Genomic DNA, 16,986 nt, shown 5'->3' on the forward strand with positions numbered 1-16,986 from the left:
CATCCTGTCGGGCTGTATCTCCGCCTGGTACGGCAGCTGCTCCGCCCATAACCCGGAAGGCTCTTCAGAGGGTAGTGAGGTCTGCACAACGCATCACCGGGTGCAAACTACCTGCCCCCCAGGACTCCTACACCACCCGATGTCACAAGAAGGCCAAAAAGATCATCAAGGACAGCAACCACCCGAGCCACTGCCTGTTTACCCCGCTAACATCCAGAAGGCGAGGTCAGTACACGTGCATCAAAGCTGGAACCGAGAGACTGAAAAACAGCTTCTATCTCAAGGCCATCAGACTGTTAAACAGCCATCACTAACATTGAGTGGCTGCTGCCAACATACTGACTCAACTCAAGCCACTTTAATAATGGGAAAATAGATGTAATCAATTTATCACTTGCCACTTTATATTATTTATATTAGATAATGTTTACATAACCTACATCATTAATCTCATATGTATATACTGTACGCCATACCATCTACTGCATCTTGCCATCTTGATGTAATTAGATGTATCACTAGCCACTTTAAACAATGCCACTTTATATAATATTTTCATAACCTACATTACTCATCTCATATGTATATACTGTACTCTATACCATCTACTGCATCTTGCCATCCTGATGTAATGTATCACTAGCCACCTTAAACAATGCTGCTTTATATGTTTCCATACCCTACAATACTCATCTCATATATACTGTACTCCATACCATCTATTACATCTTGCCTATGCCGTTCGGCCATCACTCATTTATATATTTTTATGTACATATTCATATTCATTCCTTTACACTTGTGTGTACAAGGTAGTTGTTGTGGAATTGGTAGATTACTTGTTAGATATTACTGCATGGTCGGAACTAGAAGCACAAGCATTTCGCTACACTTGCATTAACACCTGCTAACCATGTGTATGTGACAAATAAATTTGATTTGATTTGATCCCACATTTTTATACAGACTGCAATGATGAGTCCTAAAATTGTCCCCTGTGATAAAACGTATTGCTGGATGGTAGACTGTGTCCAAGGGTTTTAAAGCAGAGGTTGCCGCATGCATGTAAACAATATCACCAACATCCAATACAGGGAGAAGTGTTGTTTGAACAACCTTTCTCCTATTTGTATTACTAAGGCATGATTTATTTCTATATAAATAACAATCTTGGATCCTAGCTTCTTAGTCAGATTTTGTATGTGTTACGAAGGATAACTTGTCATCAGTCCAGACACCCAGGTACTTTGTGGTGGTTAATTTCTTTACTATCAAATAAGGAGAGACAAACTTTACACACAAGTCAGAGTTATACTTAAACTACATCTTTAATAATAAGAGCTTTGCAATAGCAATGACTTTCAACAATTCACTATTTCTAATGATCCGTTGAGTGGCAAAACAAAAGTACAGAGATCTTTTATAGCCAAGATACACCCCTTTCAACCTACATGACGAACAACAGATACATAGAATATGTCACAAGGTTAAGACTCCAAACTGGATAGCCATCTCTCCCTGGTACGGTATAGAACAAAACATTAACTCATGTTCTCTGGAATGTTCTTTAGGTTTTATCACCCAAAGACATCGTAAATCTCCTCTGTCAGTGTTATCTCATAGAGACCCATCCTCAGTAGAACACACACACACAATAGTTAACAGAATACTCTATTCTGTCGAATAAAACAACCATTATAATGCAATACAAGCATTATAACATAATCTTGCAATTTCCCTGACAACTTATATTGAGAAGCAAGCTCAATTTGGGCTCCATTTATAGCGCAAATATGCAGGTACTCAGGGTCAACATTTTGTGACCTAGAGAACAGCATGAGCTTGGTTTACTTGTATTTAACACTCATTTAAGATCTGTAAGTGATTTCGGAATTGAATCAAATTCATGCTGAAGTTCACGAATGGCCCGCTGCGCTGAGGTGGCACAGGAAAACAAAACTGTGTCATCTGTATAGACATGAATGTTACAAGTATTAACAGTGTTTCCTATGTCATGAATATACAAAGTGAACAATAATTTACCCAAAATCGAACCCTGAGGAATACCTTTTTGAATCTCAAGAAATTCAGATTAATCTGTCGAGATGGTCTGAGTTCTGTCGCTAAGATCATGTTGAAACCATAAACAGGCTGTATATTCCAGGTCTATTCTGGATAATTTCTTCACGCTTTTGACAGGTCAATGAACAAGGCAGCACAGCTCTTTTTAGCATCCAAGGCATTGACAAGATAATTAACAACTAGTGTGGTTGCTGTGGTAGTACTATGCGCAGGACTAAACTCTGATTGGTTTATATTAAGAATACAATTATCTGAAAAAAGGAACAAAATTGTACATTAACCAAGGTTTCAAGAATCTTACCAAAAGAAAATAGTCTTGAAATGGGGCGATGGTTGTCAACCTCATTTGTATCCCCCCAAGAAGTTCTGGAAAGTTAAAGACCTGGAGAATAAACCCTCCTCCTCACAGCTGCCCATGTCCCTTAATGTTGATGATCTGGTTGTTACTGACAATAAGCACATGGCTGAGCTCTTTAATCACCACTTCATTAAGTCAGGATTCCTATTTAACTCAGCCATGCCTCCTTGCCCGTCCAACATTTCCTCATCTCCCACCCCTTCTAATGCGACTATCCCCGATGCTTCTCCCTCTTTTTCCCCTGCCCCGCTTCAATGTTTCTCCCTGCAGGCAGTCACTGAGTCCGAGGTACTAAAGGAGCTCCTGAAACTTGACCCCAAAAAAACATCTGGGTCAGGTGGTTTAGACCCTTTCTTCTTTAAGGTTGCTGCCCCTATCATTGCCAAGCCTGTCTCTCCTTTCTGAGGAGGTTCCCATTGCTTGGAAGGCAGCCACGGTTCGTCCTTTATTTAAAAAGGGGGAGATCAAGCTGATCCTAACTGTTATAGGCCTATTTCTATTTTGCCCTGTTTATCAAAAGTGTTGGAAAAACTTGTCAATAATTAACTGACTGGCTTTCTTGATGTCTATAGTATTCTCTCTGGTATGCAATCTGGTTTCCACTTAGGTTATGGATGTGTCACTGCAACCTTAAAGGTCCTCAATGATGTCACCATTGCCCTTGATTCTATGCAATGTTGTGCTGCTATTTTTATTGACTTGGCCAAAGCTTTTGATACGGTAGACCATTCCATTCTTGTGGGCCGGCTAAGGAGTATTGGTTTCTCTGAGGGGTCTTTGGCCTGGTTTGATAACTACCTCTCTCAAAGAGTGCAGTGTATAAAGTCAGAAAATCTGCTGTCTCAGCCATTGCCTGTCATCAAGGGAGTACCCCAAGGCTCAATCCCAGGCCCCACACTCTTCTCAATTTACATCAACAACATAGATCAGGCAGTAGGAAGCTCTCTCATCCATTTATATGCAGATGATACAGTCTTATACTCAGCTGGCACCTCCCCGGATTTTGTGTGAAATGTTCTACAACAAAGCTTTCTTAGTGTCCAACAAGCTTTCTCTGCCCTTAACCTTGTTCGGAACACCTCCAAAACAAAGGTAATGTGGTTTGGTAAGAAGAATGCCCCTCTCCCCACAGGTGTGATTACTACCTCTGAGGGTTTAGAGCTTGAGGTAGTCACCTCATACAAGTACTTGGGAGTATGGCTAGACGGTACACTGTCCTTCTCTCAGCACATGTCAAAGCTGCAGGCTAAGGTCAAATCTAGACATGGTTTCCTGTATCGTAATCACTCCTCTTTCACCCCAGTTGCCAAACTAACCCTGATTCAGATGACCATCCTACCCATGCTAGATTACGGAGACATAATTTATAGATTGGCAGGTAAGGGTGCTCTTGAGCGGCTAGATGTTCTTTACAATTCGGCCATCAGATTTGCCACCAATACTCCTTATAGGACACATCACAACACTCTATAATCCTCTGTAAACTGGTCATCTCTGTATACCCGTCGCAAGACCCACTGGTTGATGCTTATTTTTTATTTTTTTTAACTCTTAGGCCTCACTCCCCCTTATCTGACATATCTACTGTAGCCCTCATCCTCCACATACAACACCCATTCTGCCAGTCACATTCGGTTAAAAGTCCCCAAAGCACACACATCCCTGGGTCACTCATCTTTTCAGTTTGCTGCAGCTAACGACTGGAATGAGCTGCAAAAAACATTAAAAATGGACAGTTTTATCTCAATCTCTTCATTCAAAAACTCAATCATGGGCACTCTTACTGAGTTGTGGCTGCTTTGCGTGATGTATTGTTGTCTCTACCTTCTTGCCATTGTGCTGTTGTCTGTGCCCAATAATGTTTGTACCATGTTTTGTGCTCCTACCATGTTGTGTTGCTACCATGTTGTTGTCATGTTGTGTTTCTACCATGCTGTGTTGTCATGTGTTGCTGCCTTGATATGTTGTTGTCTTAGGTCTCTCTTTATGTAGTGTTGTGTTGTCTCTAGTCGTGATGTGTGTTGTCCTATATTTATATTTATATACACCACCGTTCAAAAGTTTGGGGTCAATTAGAAATGTCCTTTCCTTGTTTTTGAAGTAAAAGCACATTTTTTATCCATTAAAATAACATGAAATGTATCAGAAATACAGTGTAGACATTGTTAATGTTGTAAATGACTATTGTAGCTGGAAACGGCTGATTTGTAATGGCATATCAACATATGCGTATAGAGGCCCATTATCAGCAACCATCACTCCTGTTTTCCAATGGCACGTTGTGTTAGCTAATCCAAATGTATCATTTTAAAAGGCTAATTGATCATTAAAAAACCCTTTTGCAATTATGTTAGCACAGCTGAAAACTGTTGATTTGATTAAAGAAGTAATAAAACTGGCCTTCTTTAGACTAGTTGAGTATCTGGAGCATCAGCATTTGTGGGTTTGATTACAGGCTCAAAATGGCCAGAAACAAATTACTTTCTTCTGACACTCGTCAGTCTATTCTTGTTCTGAGAAATTAAGGCTATTCCATGCGAGAAATTGCCAAGAAACTGAAGATCTCGTACAACGCTATGTACTACTCCCTTCACAGAACTGCGCAAACTGGCTCTAACCAGAATAGAAACAGGAGTGGGAGGACCCGGTGCACAACTGAGCAAGAGGACAAGTACATTAGAGTGTCTAGTTTCAGAAACACACGGCTCACAAGTCCTCAACTGGCAGCTTCATTAAATAGTACCCGCCAAACACCAGTCTCAACGTCAACAGTGAAGAGGCGACTCCGGGATGCTGGCTTCTAGGCAGAGTTCCTCTGTCCATTGTCTGTGTTCTTTTGCCCAGCTTAATCTTTTCTTCTTATTGGCCAGTCTGAGATATGACTTTTTCATTGTAACTCTGCCTAAAAGGCCAGCATCCCGGAGTCGCCAGATGGTTTTTGGGGGTCAAATTTAAAGAGATCCTTTAGCACTTCAGAGTCAGTGACTGCCTGCAGGGAGAAACTTTGTAGCGGGGCAGGGGAAAAAGAGATAGGAGCATCGGGGTTAGTCGCATTAGAAGGAATGGGAGATTAGGAAATGTTGGAAGGGCAATGAGGCATGGCTGACTCAAATAGGAATCCTATGGGAATAAACTAAAGAACCCTATATAGTTCTGCAGAGCACCTTTTTTCTAAGAGTGTTGGGATCGAGAGGCTATGTGAGAGTATGTGGGGGTGGGGGTGTTAGCAAATGACACTGCTGTTTATGCACAGGCCAGGCCGGGTCGACCCGTTTGCACTCTGCAGAATGGAGGCAAACATAACAGCAGAAAATCGCATCAGTCTAATGGGGGCTATGAACTGTCACACTCTGAGGGCAGGGAGCTAGGTTGAGGGATGGATCCAGGGAGGGGAAATTGATGGATGCTGTGGCTGCTGCTGGGGGCAGGTGGGGGAGGATTTAAGGCAGAGCGTCAAACTCAAGCTGGCTTGATTACTCTCTCGCCCAACAGAAATGATAGGCTAACAGTTTTCCAAGCCGAGGTAAGCCAGACAATGTTTTGCTACTGCCGACTGCTTACTGCTGCGAGTGACAGTCTGTTGTTTTAGATAGGGGAGCACAGCAGGACAGCATTGAGCGAACGCTTGCCGTGGCCAGACCAAACCATTCACTGATCAAGCATATGCTGCCCTCTTCTGGTATAGTATAAGTATTGTACTAAAACTGAACGTTGTCTTTTTTCGTTTCAGAAAATAGTAACAAAAAACATTTGTTTCAACCCTTTCTATTTGTCACATTGTGGTCAAGCAGAGATCTACAATATCCCCGAATTTTTTAAAAGAAAAACATATTATTATTATTAGGAAATAATCACCTTGAGTAGCAAACATGTACACTATTTATCATTATGTTGTGTGTGAGAGTAATCATGTATACGAAACTTACTTTGTCAAAGTACATTAAATGTAAACAGAGGTCTGCAGTGCGCCATAGGAAACAAACTATAGTGGGTAATGTTCCCCCGCTGACGTACCACAAAGTGTCAATATCCTGTAAAACACTTCCTCCTTCCGCTGTTACAAATTCTTGTCAATGTATTTCTGTCTGTCTCTATTGTCATCCTATTAGGCAGTAAGAGGGGAAGCTTTAGAAGAAGGACGTATCTACTGGGCAGTCGGGAGAGCTAACTTATTCATTGATTGAATAAGCTTGTAATCAAGGAAATTATAGAGCACTTAGCTGATAACAATTCCAATTTAATTGCCATACCCAGCTAGTTTAGCTATCTAGCAAGCAAGTAGGTCGGTCACTGCAAGTTCTCCCTATCCAAGCCTTCCCTTTCTGTGAGAATAGGAACTAAGATTACTAGTAGACATTATGGCGAATTTGCTCACCATGCAATTTTGTGCCACACTCAGAAAACCTGGGAATCTGAAGCCTCTGAGAAGCACTTCTACAGCACTAACAAGCAAACGAAGCTACAGCAGCGAAGATAGAGAGTACCTGCATAAAAGCATCGTGCCTACAATGCACTACCAGAAGAGTTTACCCAGGTATGTAAACAAATGTGAATTTCATTTATAGCATATTTTGGTTATTTAGTTACTTCTTACCTCCTAATACATTGTCAATCGTTGTTAGTATCACACCTTAGACAATATATTTTCTCTGAAATATATCAAGTGTGCTAAAACCAGTTCTAATTCTGTAAGTAGGTGACTGTTCATGGCACGAAAGGGAATGTAGGTGAAAGTGCACATAGATCTGAATGAGATACAGGATAGCCACTGGGGGGAGCTGTTTGTAAATATGTACCATGCACTGCCGTAGTTAAGCATTTATTTCAGATAAAATAACGATCCAAAATGCTACAGGCTACCAGTTCCAAAACTGGAGGATACAATCAAAAGGTATCTGGCTGCTCAGCGGCCTCTTCTCGATGACGACCAGTTCAGGTAAGCACCAGTCACCTTCCAGTTACTCACACTTAACACTTGAGGTGGTGCCTTGTAAATGATTTGTCACCCACACATTCAATATGTTTTTAGTACCACAGAGAAACTGGCCCGTGACTTTGAGAATGGCGTGGGGAAACAAATGCATGAGGAGCTGGTAGCGCAAGACAAGCGGAACAAGCACACCAGCTACATATCGGGTATGATTTTCCCATTTTAACAGAAACCTCACAATATTAACCTATGTAACTTTTGAAATAACCATTGTTCGTACATAGAACCCTGTATTTTCTAATGAAATTGTATTTGTCACATGCGCCGAATTCCAGTTGTGTAAACTGCTTAAGTAAAAATACCCCCAAAATACTACTTAAGTAGTACTTGAAAGTATCTGCTATTTAAATTTTTGATAACTTTTACTTCACAACATTCCTAAAGAAAATAGTGTACTTTTTACTCCATACATTTTCCCTGACACCCTAAAGTACTCGACAGGAAAATTGTCAAATTCACGCCCTTATCAAGAGAACATCCCTGGTCTACCCTACTGGCTCTCATCTGGCAGACTCACTAAATATAAATGCATTGTTTGTAAATTGTGTGTTTGTGTGCCCCTGGATATCCATTAAAACATTTTTTAAATGAAATTATTTATACTTTTACTTTTGATGCAAAAATATACCTATGTAATTACATTTACATTTTAGACTTAAGTATATTTAGACTTACTCAAGTAGTATTTTACTGGGTGACTTTCACTTTTACTTGAATCATTTTCTATTAAGGTATCTTTACTTTTACTCAAGTATGACAATTGGGTACTTTTTTTCACCACTGACGAACACAACAGGTGTAGACCTTACCGTGAATTGCTTACTTACAATCCCTTAACCAACAATGCAGTTAAGAAAATATTTACTAAATAAACTAAAGTTGAAGAAAAAAATTACACAAAATAACAATAACAAGGCTATATATACAGAGGTTACCGGTACCGAGTCAATGTGCGGGGGTACAGGTTAGTCGAGGTAATATGAGCATGTAGATAGGGGTAAAGTGACTTATGGCTTGGGGGTAGATGCTGTTAAGGAGCCTTTTGGACCTGGACTTGGCGCTCCCGTACCACTTGCCGTGCAGTATGACTAGGGTGGCTGGAGTCTTTGGCAATTTTTAGGGCCTTCCTATTTTAATTAGTCATCGCATCCTCCTAGCCCCATGGTTCGACATGTACCTGTCAGCGCGGGACTCCGTAGTGCTGAACTTCAACCCCTTCATGTCCTTCAACCCGGACCCCAAGACAGAGTACAACAACCAGCTAGTGCGAGCAACCAACATGGTGGCTTCCGCTGTGCGCTTCATGAAGACTCTCCGCGCTGGACTCCTGGAACCCGAGGTGTTCCACCTGAACCCAGCTAAGAGCGACACGGACAGCTTCAAGAAACTCATCCGCTGGGTCCCCTCCTCCCTGTCCTGGTAATGAAATGTACAGATAAAATGTAAATATTGTTCACATTGAATCATCAACAGCAAGATGCACCATCATGCTTTAGCTTGCACTAATATACAGCATCAGTTCCTAGATGGGCTTTACAATAAGTGAAAAAGGAGACCAAGAAAATACAGTACATATCTAATCCAAACATTACAAAATGGTTCACAAATGGTTACATTCTTGATGTTCTTTGATTTACAGGTATGGAGCCTTCATGGTGAATGCCTACCCTCTGGACATGTCTCAGTACTTCCGCCTCTTCAATGCGACCCGCATCCCCAAGCAAGGGAAAGACGAGCTCTTCACCGACCCAAAAGGACGCCACCTACTAGTTATGAGGGGAGGCAACATGTACGTGTTTGACGTGATGGACCGCGATGGGAACCTGGTTAAGCCAGCGGAGATCCAAGCCCACCTGAAGCACATCCTGTCAGACCCGACCCCGGCCGCGGCCCACCCCCTGGGGCTGCTGACCAGCGAGAACAGGGACACATGGGCCCGGCTGCGGGAGAAGCTCCTGGCCACTGGGAACGGAGAGGTAAATATTTTGATATCCTTCAAATGTTTGTCTTTTACCATTAAGGACCACTTTGGAAATATATATTTTTTCAAATTATGTCTTCTGGGATCTAATGCTTGTTGTTAATGTAATATTTTTTCAAAAAATATATATATATTCAATTCAGGTGCTAGGTCTGGTGGACAGTGCCCTCTTCTGTCTGTGTCTGGACGACGAGAGCATGAATGACCACATCCACATCTCCCACAACATGCTGCACGGGGACGGCACCAACCGCTGGTATGACAAGTCCTTCAGCATCATCATGGCCAAATGCGGAAACGCCGCCATCAACTTCGAGCACTCGTGGGGCGACGGCGTAGCTGTTCTCCGCTTCCAGAACGAGGTGTTCAAGGACTCTACGGAGAACCCACTGGTGAACCCTGGCTCTCAGCCTGCAGCCGTGGACTCAGCCTCAGCCGTGAGGAGACTCCAGTTCAACCTAGACGCAGAGCTGGAGAACGGGGTCATCAAGGCCAAAGAGAACTTCCACGCAGCTGTATCCAAGCTCACCATAGACGCCATGCAGTTCATGAAGGTAGATGGATCGTTTGCACTGAACCTGACCATTGTTGCAACCATTTTGCACTTTGATGTTTATTGTTGCTGTCACCCCCTGTCCTTTGTATGTTTTGGATATATTGCTGCTGCTGACAAATCAATTTTCCCTTGGGGATTAAGTTATCATCCATCTATCTAAGGGCGGGAAGGAGCAGTTGAAGAAGAAGAAGCTGAGTCCGGATGCCATTGCTCAGCTAGCGTTCCAGATGGGATTCCTGAGGCAGTATGGGCAGACAGTGGCCACATACGAGTCCTGCAGCACTGCAGCATTCAGACATGGTCGTACAGAGACCATCCGGCCTGCTACAATACACACACAGCGCTGTGCTCAGGCCTTCGTGCAACAGCCAGGAAAACACAGCGTTGAGCAACTGATAGGCATGCTCAGCGAATGCTCCAAATATCACGGGCAGCTCACCAAAGAGGCAGCTATGGGTCAGTCCACTTTATTTCTAGATTATATTATATTTTATCATTGAGTTGAATAGAATGTAGTTGAGTGAAATGTTTTTGTAATGGTCTCAAATTTGATCAGTCATTTCAAATATTACATTTTTGTGTTTTTCTGAATGTTTCCCCCACAAGCCCAAGGCTTTGACCGGCATCTGTTTGCCATGAAGTACTTGGCCAACTCAAAGGGCCAAGACCTACACAGCCTGTACCAGGACCCAGCCTACGCCGCCATCAACCACAACATCCTCTCCACCAGCACCCTCACCAGCCCTGCCGTTAACCTGGGAGGCTTTGCCCCTGTGGTGCCCGATGGATTCGGGGTGGGCTACGGTGTCCATGATGAGTGGATTGGCTGCAATGTGTCTAGTTATCCAGAGCGTAATGTTCATGAGTTCCTGCAGTGTGTTCATAAGTCTCTAGAGGACATTTTCTCTGTTCTGGAAGGAAAGCCTCTCAGCTAAAGAAAAGTTTTACCGCAAATCCTAACTTCCACTTCAGTTGAATTTTCACCGTCAGGCATTGACATCAAGTGAAAATTCTAAATTTGTTGTAGTTCGGCTGATTTCGACTACAGTTATATAGTACAGTGAGATGAATGTCGGCTTGAAAAGTCACATTTCCTGAGGTGTGGGTTGGAAGTACTGGTATAGGTTAATAAAGAGGGAATATCAAACAAGCTCTGCATGGTTCAGTAGAGGTCATATTCATATACTGTAAAGTAGCTAACTGACTACACAGATTCATAATGCCCAAGGAAATACCAAATACACTAGTGTCATGAAGGCAAAAACAATGAAAGCTTCAGGTGTTTGTTTGATCCAATGTTTGTTCCTTTTCTAACTAGCATTGCAATGTATTTATCTAGAGCCTAGTAAATTAAGTCTCACATTTTATAGTACTAACCTTTACAGATAAAGGCCAGTGCTTTTGAATGAATGTCCTCATGTAAAGGCCAGTTTGATAGGGAAATTAAATCTAGTAATATTGATATATTCAGAGTAGCACTTCATTTTTCGTTGCTGTAGCAAGCCTTGTATGACAATTTACAGATTGCTTCTTAAGCAAGAATTTTACTAGGACTGTCTTTGCGGGGTGGGGAAAATGGAAAATTTGCGGTGTATTAATCAAATTACCGCATTGGGGATATCACCATGGAAGGTCAAAACTCCATCCCACCAACAGGCTGAAATCCAGTCTTTTCAAACAGCGCTTACACTAAAAGGGCATTATCATTTTCACAGTATTATTCCAACTTCGATGTGGAAATATAAAACGCAGGACAATCCCATTTGACTGCACTGGGGCAGACTGTTTTCCTTCTGGAATGTTCACCTCACACACAGCTTTACTTAAGTAGTGTAAAGAACAAACTAAATGTGGCCTGGAATGATGAATATATTTTGCTCGACTAATTAACTTTGTTGATCTGTGTACTGAGTTGGGTGCTGGAATAAAATAGACTGACCTCTGTACGGAGAGACTCCTATTTCTTTGTCTCAAAACCGACAGGACTGAGTAGTGTAGTGTGCAATTCTCCAACCTTTTTCATACTATCAAAATGGACTAAACCACAGCTATGGCTTCAAGTAAGTAACACTTAAATGTATAGAAAAGCAAGGCTATTAAAACATTTGGAATTTTTCCAATCATTTATTTAAAATAAAAAAGACTGATCAATCAAAAGCAAATGTACATTTGTAATCATACATGAATCAAAAAATGAAATTAAAACATTTCCCAACAGAAAAAAAACATCCCCTCTTAGATGGGCTTGATCTTGAAGTGTAATCCAATGAGACTGAAGACGAGACATTTCAAATCCTGAACCAGGTAGTAGAACACACGGAGGCCTTCTGGGTCCCTGGAAAACACAATGGCATTTACTTTAGAAGCTGGCACCTAATTCCACCTCAACCTAACTATGCACTTGTGGAGATCTGAGTTCCATTGGGAACTTTGAGGGATATATACATTTGAGAGAGTATTATTGTACTTACTTTGACTGGTTGACGTCAATCAAGGAACCGATCTTGGAAGTTGTGAAGGAAATGTGCTCGTCGCCAATGACGATCTCCAGCTCCTAAAAGAGTTAAGAAGTTAAGACACTCCTCAGACACTATTAGTAATTCAAGCCATAAAAAAAAACGTTTACTAAATCATTGTAACTTTATGGGGTTGTGCCCGGAGTCCCGTCTTGTGCTGAAAGGGTCAGACTTGAACACTGGTTAAAATTCTTTCATTGGACAGATGTCTGATGTGGACAGCAGAGGTCACAACCCCTAGAAGACTACCATCACTAAGTAAACAATGGACTTGACTTTCATGGCCAGCCCTTCCCAAAAGCACAATAAGTTAGAGACTCGTTGCCTCAGTCAACCTCCATGCTTTGTAAGTTTCCGTATTTAGAAGTGGTGTGCACCAATATTGATAATTGGATAGAATATAATTTGATATCGATATGAGCAAGACATATCGGTTTATTTTTTCTGTTAATTGCAAGGACTAAGGTTAACTGAATTTGTTTATTTTAATTTTTTTAATAACTAATTGACCACCGTTGGTTCAATTATTTGAATTCCACTTTCAGTTTTTTTTCTTCCTGTCACTCAACACAGAAGCTCTTTAGAGATCTCTCTTCGGGACATGATATTTAACTACAATGACTAGAATCCATTGCACCTACAGCTGCCTGTTCTCATTGGTTCCTCCATCAGACAAACACAGAGAGGAAGAGCAGTTGCTACAGTCTCTACATCTAATTGATTGCTAGTTATTATTTAGCAATGTTAAAAGTATGCCTGATCTACTTTGAAGAACTACTGAAATAGTGATTGTTAGGCAGCTAGGCTAACCTGAAGGATGACTCTTTGGGGAGAACAGAGAGAATGCTGGCTGCTAATATTTGAGTAAATATGAGATGACTTGGAATGAAATAATACACAATTGAAATATTTTATTAAAGTGAATAAAGGATGGTTCATTAATAAGTGATACGCAGTAATAGGCAGTCACCAGTGTTGTCACAAATCAGGATTTTGACTTCGATACCACAAAGAAAAAGGCATATTAGCCAGTCACAGAATGGCACTTGATCCTGACAAACTCAGCTACTGCTCTGTTCAATAATTGGGCATCTTTTGAGTTCAAATTCATTACATTTGAGACATTTGATACAGTCATGTATGCATTAATTAATAAATTATACAACCAATTTGACTTTGGTAAAAACAAACTACAAAACATTATGGTAATCATTTATTTGAATGAAATCTCTACTGAAACTGGGTAAATCAAGATGTAGCCTAGGTCTATTCACCATACAGGTGAATGCATATTATTCAATAAGAGTGTGTGCATGTTATTGAACTTGTTTTAGCTGATTTCATGGGCTACAGATGACAAACAATCCCTTCCATTCAATAATTATTTTTATTGGCAACTGCTAGGAGAACATATTTTATATTAATGGATCAACATTTGCATAGAAGCAATCTCTTTTATAAAAGTGTGCACTGCCTCTAAGAAACTAATGACATTCACAAAGCAGAACGTAGCTGTGGAATCTGACTTTGTGGCTATGCAATCTAGAAACCAGACAGGAGGCAAGGGAGACGAAGAACAATACATTTTTGGTGGCGAGGGAGACAAAGTTAATTAATAATATTGTTGGTCACAAACAGTTTTGAAATCAGCATATTTTGAGTTACGGTTTGCTTATTATCACACAATGTACTAAGGTAGTGAATTATGCTGTAAGCTAGCTGGAAAGTTAGCCTACAATTAAAGCTGGAAACATCTGTGCAGCATGAGTGGGGAGCTAACAATGAACCCCAAACAGCTCTAGCAATGAATGAGTATGTGACACTTTGCGCTATCAAGGGGCTGCGCTGATACAGACTTGATCCTCTCATTCACGTGACACACATTTGACAGAAGTACCTAACATTACAAAATTTTTAGTAACAAACTTTTTTTTAAATCATCAAACAAGTACACAAGTTTCAGTAATCAGTATACCGTGCAGCAATAGCAGTCACCACCATCATTGGGGTTTAATTAAATAATGTCATCATCATACTAAAAACAAATATGTAATATACACAAGCAAAATATTGTATTTATGTAATGTGAATAAATGGTTAAAGCCTAATAAGTGATAGTAGTGGACTGTCCAGCATCTGTTTTATTATGCATTGTTACCGTATTGAACCCACATAAGGCATTTATTGTTAAAATATATATAAAAAATAATTGAAAACCGCAAATCGTTTATTTTTATTTTTATGAACCAGACCTCAAAAAGCAATAATCGCTAGGCACTAATTAACCTACAATATTCTGCAGGAGAAAAAAAAAGTTAAAGCATACATGGCTGTTCCTACTAGCACAAAACTTGAGTTAGCCTATTTAAATTCCTCCCGATGGACCATCAACTGGATGGACTTCCCATTGTATTCGAACTGGTTAGGTAGCTTTATGCTACCAGAACATTCACACCTTGCCCAATGGGCAATCTGCAAGCAGTTGTCTAGACTTCACAGAAAAGTGAACATTCACACAGTTGCAACTCATACACAGGAGGTACTAAAACTAACAGACCATCAGGCTGCTCAATAAGCACCACTAGTCAGCTTCCTGAAATCAAATCCAATGTATTTTCTACAAACCAATATGATATCAAATAGATTTTCCATATCGGTGTCCATCACTAGTATTTAGGTAGGTGTGAGTGGGTGAACCGACCTGTCTGCCCACTCTGTCTGGGGGCGGCCACAATGCATCATCTTCCTTGGTGATCTCACTGTCATCTATGATCCTCTTCAGTTCCTCCATCACACTCTTGTGTACATAGGCCTGTATTGGAGAACAATCACAATAAGGTTTCTATGGCATATTCAATTGCTGCAGCAGAATCTCACACAGAACTTGGATTGATGGGCAATACACAGATTGATGTAACAAAGTAGCCCTTTGTAAATTTGTAAAGTTACCTCTTTTCTGATCATGACGTCATTCTTGTAGTTGCTGTTGTTCGCGTACCTCAGTTTACCTGAAAATACAATCAATACATTCATTGTGTTATCTTCACGTTCGTTATGAATGTTGTTACATTGTTGACACACTGCACTGTTACACAGTAGTCTTTTCTTGTAGCTAGTTCACATTTAACCGTTTTAAAACCTGCTGTAAAACCTTCTAGGATATTTGTCAAAATCTGTTGGCTAACTAGTTAAAGAAATAGCTCCATAGCCAAGTTAGCTAGTTGTATAGCTAGTTAGCGCCTACCTAAGTTAGTACTGTAATTAACTAACGTTAGTTAGCTGGCCAGAATAGATGAATGAGGTTATGGTACAGAAATAAGCACTGACTAAGACGTAACGACGCAATTATAGTATTTCTGAGGCCATGATTTTATAACAGAAAACAAGACAAGCTATAAAAGCTAATTCCGCTAAAAGCAATGAGGAAATGCTGCTAGCAAGCCATCGTTTGCGTACTTTGCTAGCTAGCTAATGCTAATTGGCAGGCAAAAATTGCCGCCTAACTTACCGTCCGGTCTAAACTCGAATTCCAAGAACTCGTGTCCAAACTTGCCCTTGTGCCCGACATAATATCTCAAATAAAAGTCAGTTGTTGACATTATAAACCGCAAATGCAGTGTTTACGGAGTCTGTGAAAATCAGAATCAACGAAAGCACACCTCCAACTAAATCGTCTTTCGCACAACACGCATGCGTGCTGTGGCGCTTTTTTGTTATAGCATATGAATGGTCGCATTGCATTGATGTAAGAACAAACCGGCTGTGCTTTAGCGTGTATTTTAACCGGCAGATGTCAATAAAACACCATATTATTTAATGATTGGGTCCCAAAGATTGTGCCTCACTGATCTGTTCATATTACTTGCAATCCATTTATATGGTTTTCTCCATCTGTGAATCTTGTAAAGGAAACATTCACACAGCATACATAGTACAAAAACTTTATTTCCTTGTTTGATTGCAGATTGTTTGCATTATATTTACATTATAATACAATTATGAAGGCTCTTGTAGTCATATCCTGGTGTGTGTCAACCAGAAAATGAATCCCTACATAAAATAATATTACTATTTTATAATTCCAACTTTGAGGCAAAGCAGTTAGGTCATGGTTATCACAATTTGATGGGTAACTTGGTTTTCTGTTTTACTTGTGGTCTGGTAACAGTTTTGGTTAATCGTACTATTTCTTTCTCTCTTATCACAGGTCTCTTGTGTGCAAAAGTCATGTACAACAATGCCTGAGCTGTGTCAAAGGACTCATTCTTCACACATACTGTATAGCACATGACTATTTTCAAAGTTATAGTGTTCGCACTGACACTGTTGACATTACTTACTCATGGGTCCACTGTTACACCCTGATCATGGAACAAATGTAGTTCAGTAGCTAGCTAGCTCTTGCAAGTAAGTAACTCATATCATGTCATTGAGTTGAATTGCAAGACAAAACGTGTTTTATGTACAGCAGATTACATCACCAACATCGAAGCTAAATTTATA

General features: G+C 40.5%; 2 protein-coding genes across 2 annotated transcripts; one reads left to right on the forward strand and one right to left on the reverse strand.

The window, feature by feature from the left end:
- Positions 1 to 6,506: 6,506 nt before the first annotated feature.
- cpt2 (carnitine palmitoyltransferase 2) lies at positions 6,507 to 11,117 on the forward strand. The gene is made up of 8 exons (XM_014123323.3): positions 6,507 to 6,974; positions 7,296 to 7,376; positions 7,470 to 7,576; positions 8,588 to 8,849; positions 9,070 to 9,406; positions 9,555 to 9,965; positions 10,129 to 10,423; positions 10,574 to 11,117. The coding sequence occupies exons 1-8, from the start codon at positions 6,799 to 6,801 to the stop codon at positions 10,900 to 10,902; spliced, it is 1,998 nt and encodes a 665-aa protein (XP_013978798.1). The 5' UTR covers positions 6,507 to 6,798; the 3' UTR covers positions 10,903 to 11,117.
- A 954-nt stretch (positions 11,118 to 12,071) lies between these two features.
- On the reverse strand, positions 12,072 to 16,211 carry magoh (mago homolog, exon junction complex subunit). The gene is made up of 5 exons (XM_014123324.3): positions 15,992 to 16,211; positions 15,433 to 15,491; positions 15,185 to 15,295; positions 12,439 to 12,521; positions 12,072 to 12,302 (listed from the first exon to the last, which is right to left on the reverse strand). The coding sequence occupies exons 1-5, from the start codon at positions 16,080 to 16,082 to the stop codon at positions 12,203 to 12,205; spliced, it is 444 nt and encodes a 147-aa protein (XP_013978799.1). The 5' UTR covers positions 16,083 to 16,211; the 3' UTR covers positions 12,072 to 12,202.
- Positions 16,212 to 16,986: the final 775 nt, after the last annotated feature.

The sequence above is a fragment of the Salmo salar genome, chromosome 10 (assembly GCF_965601325.2).
Source record: "Salmo salar chromosome 10, fSalSal1, whole genome shotgun sequence".
NCBI classification, from domain to species: domain Eukaryota; kingdom Metazoa; phylum Chordata; class Actinopteri; order Salmoniformes; family Salmonidae; genus Salmo; species Salmo salar.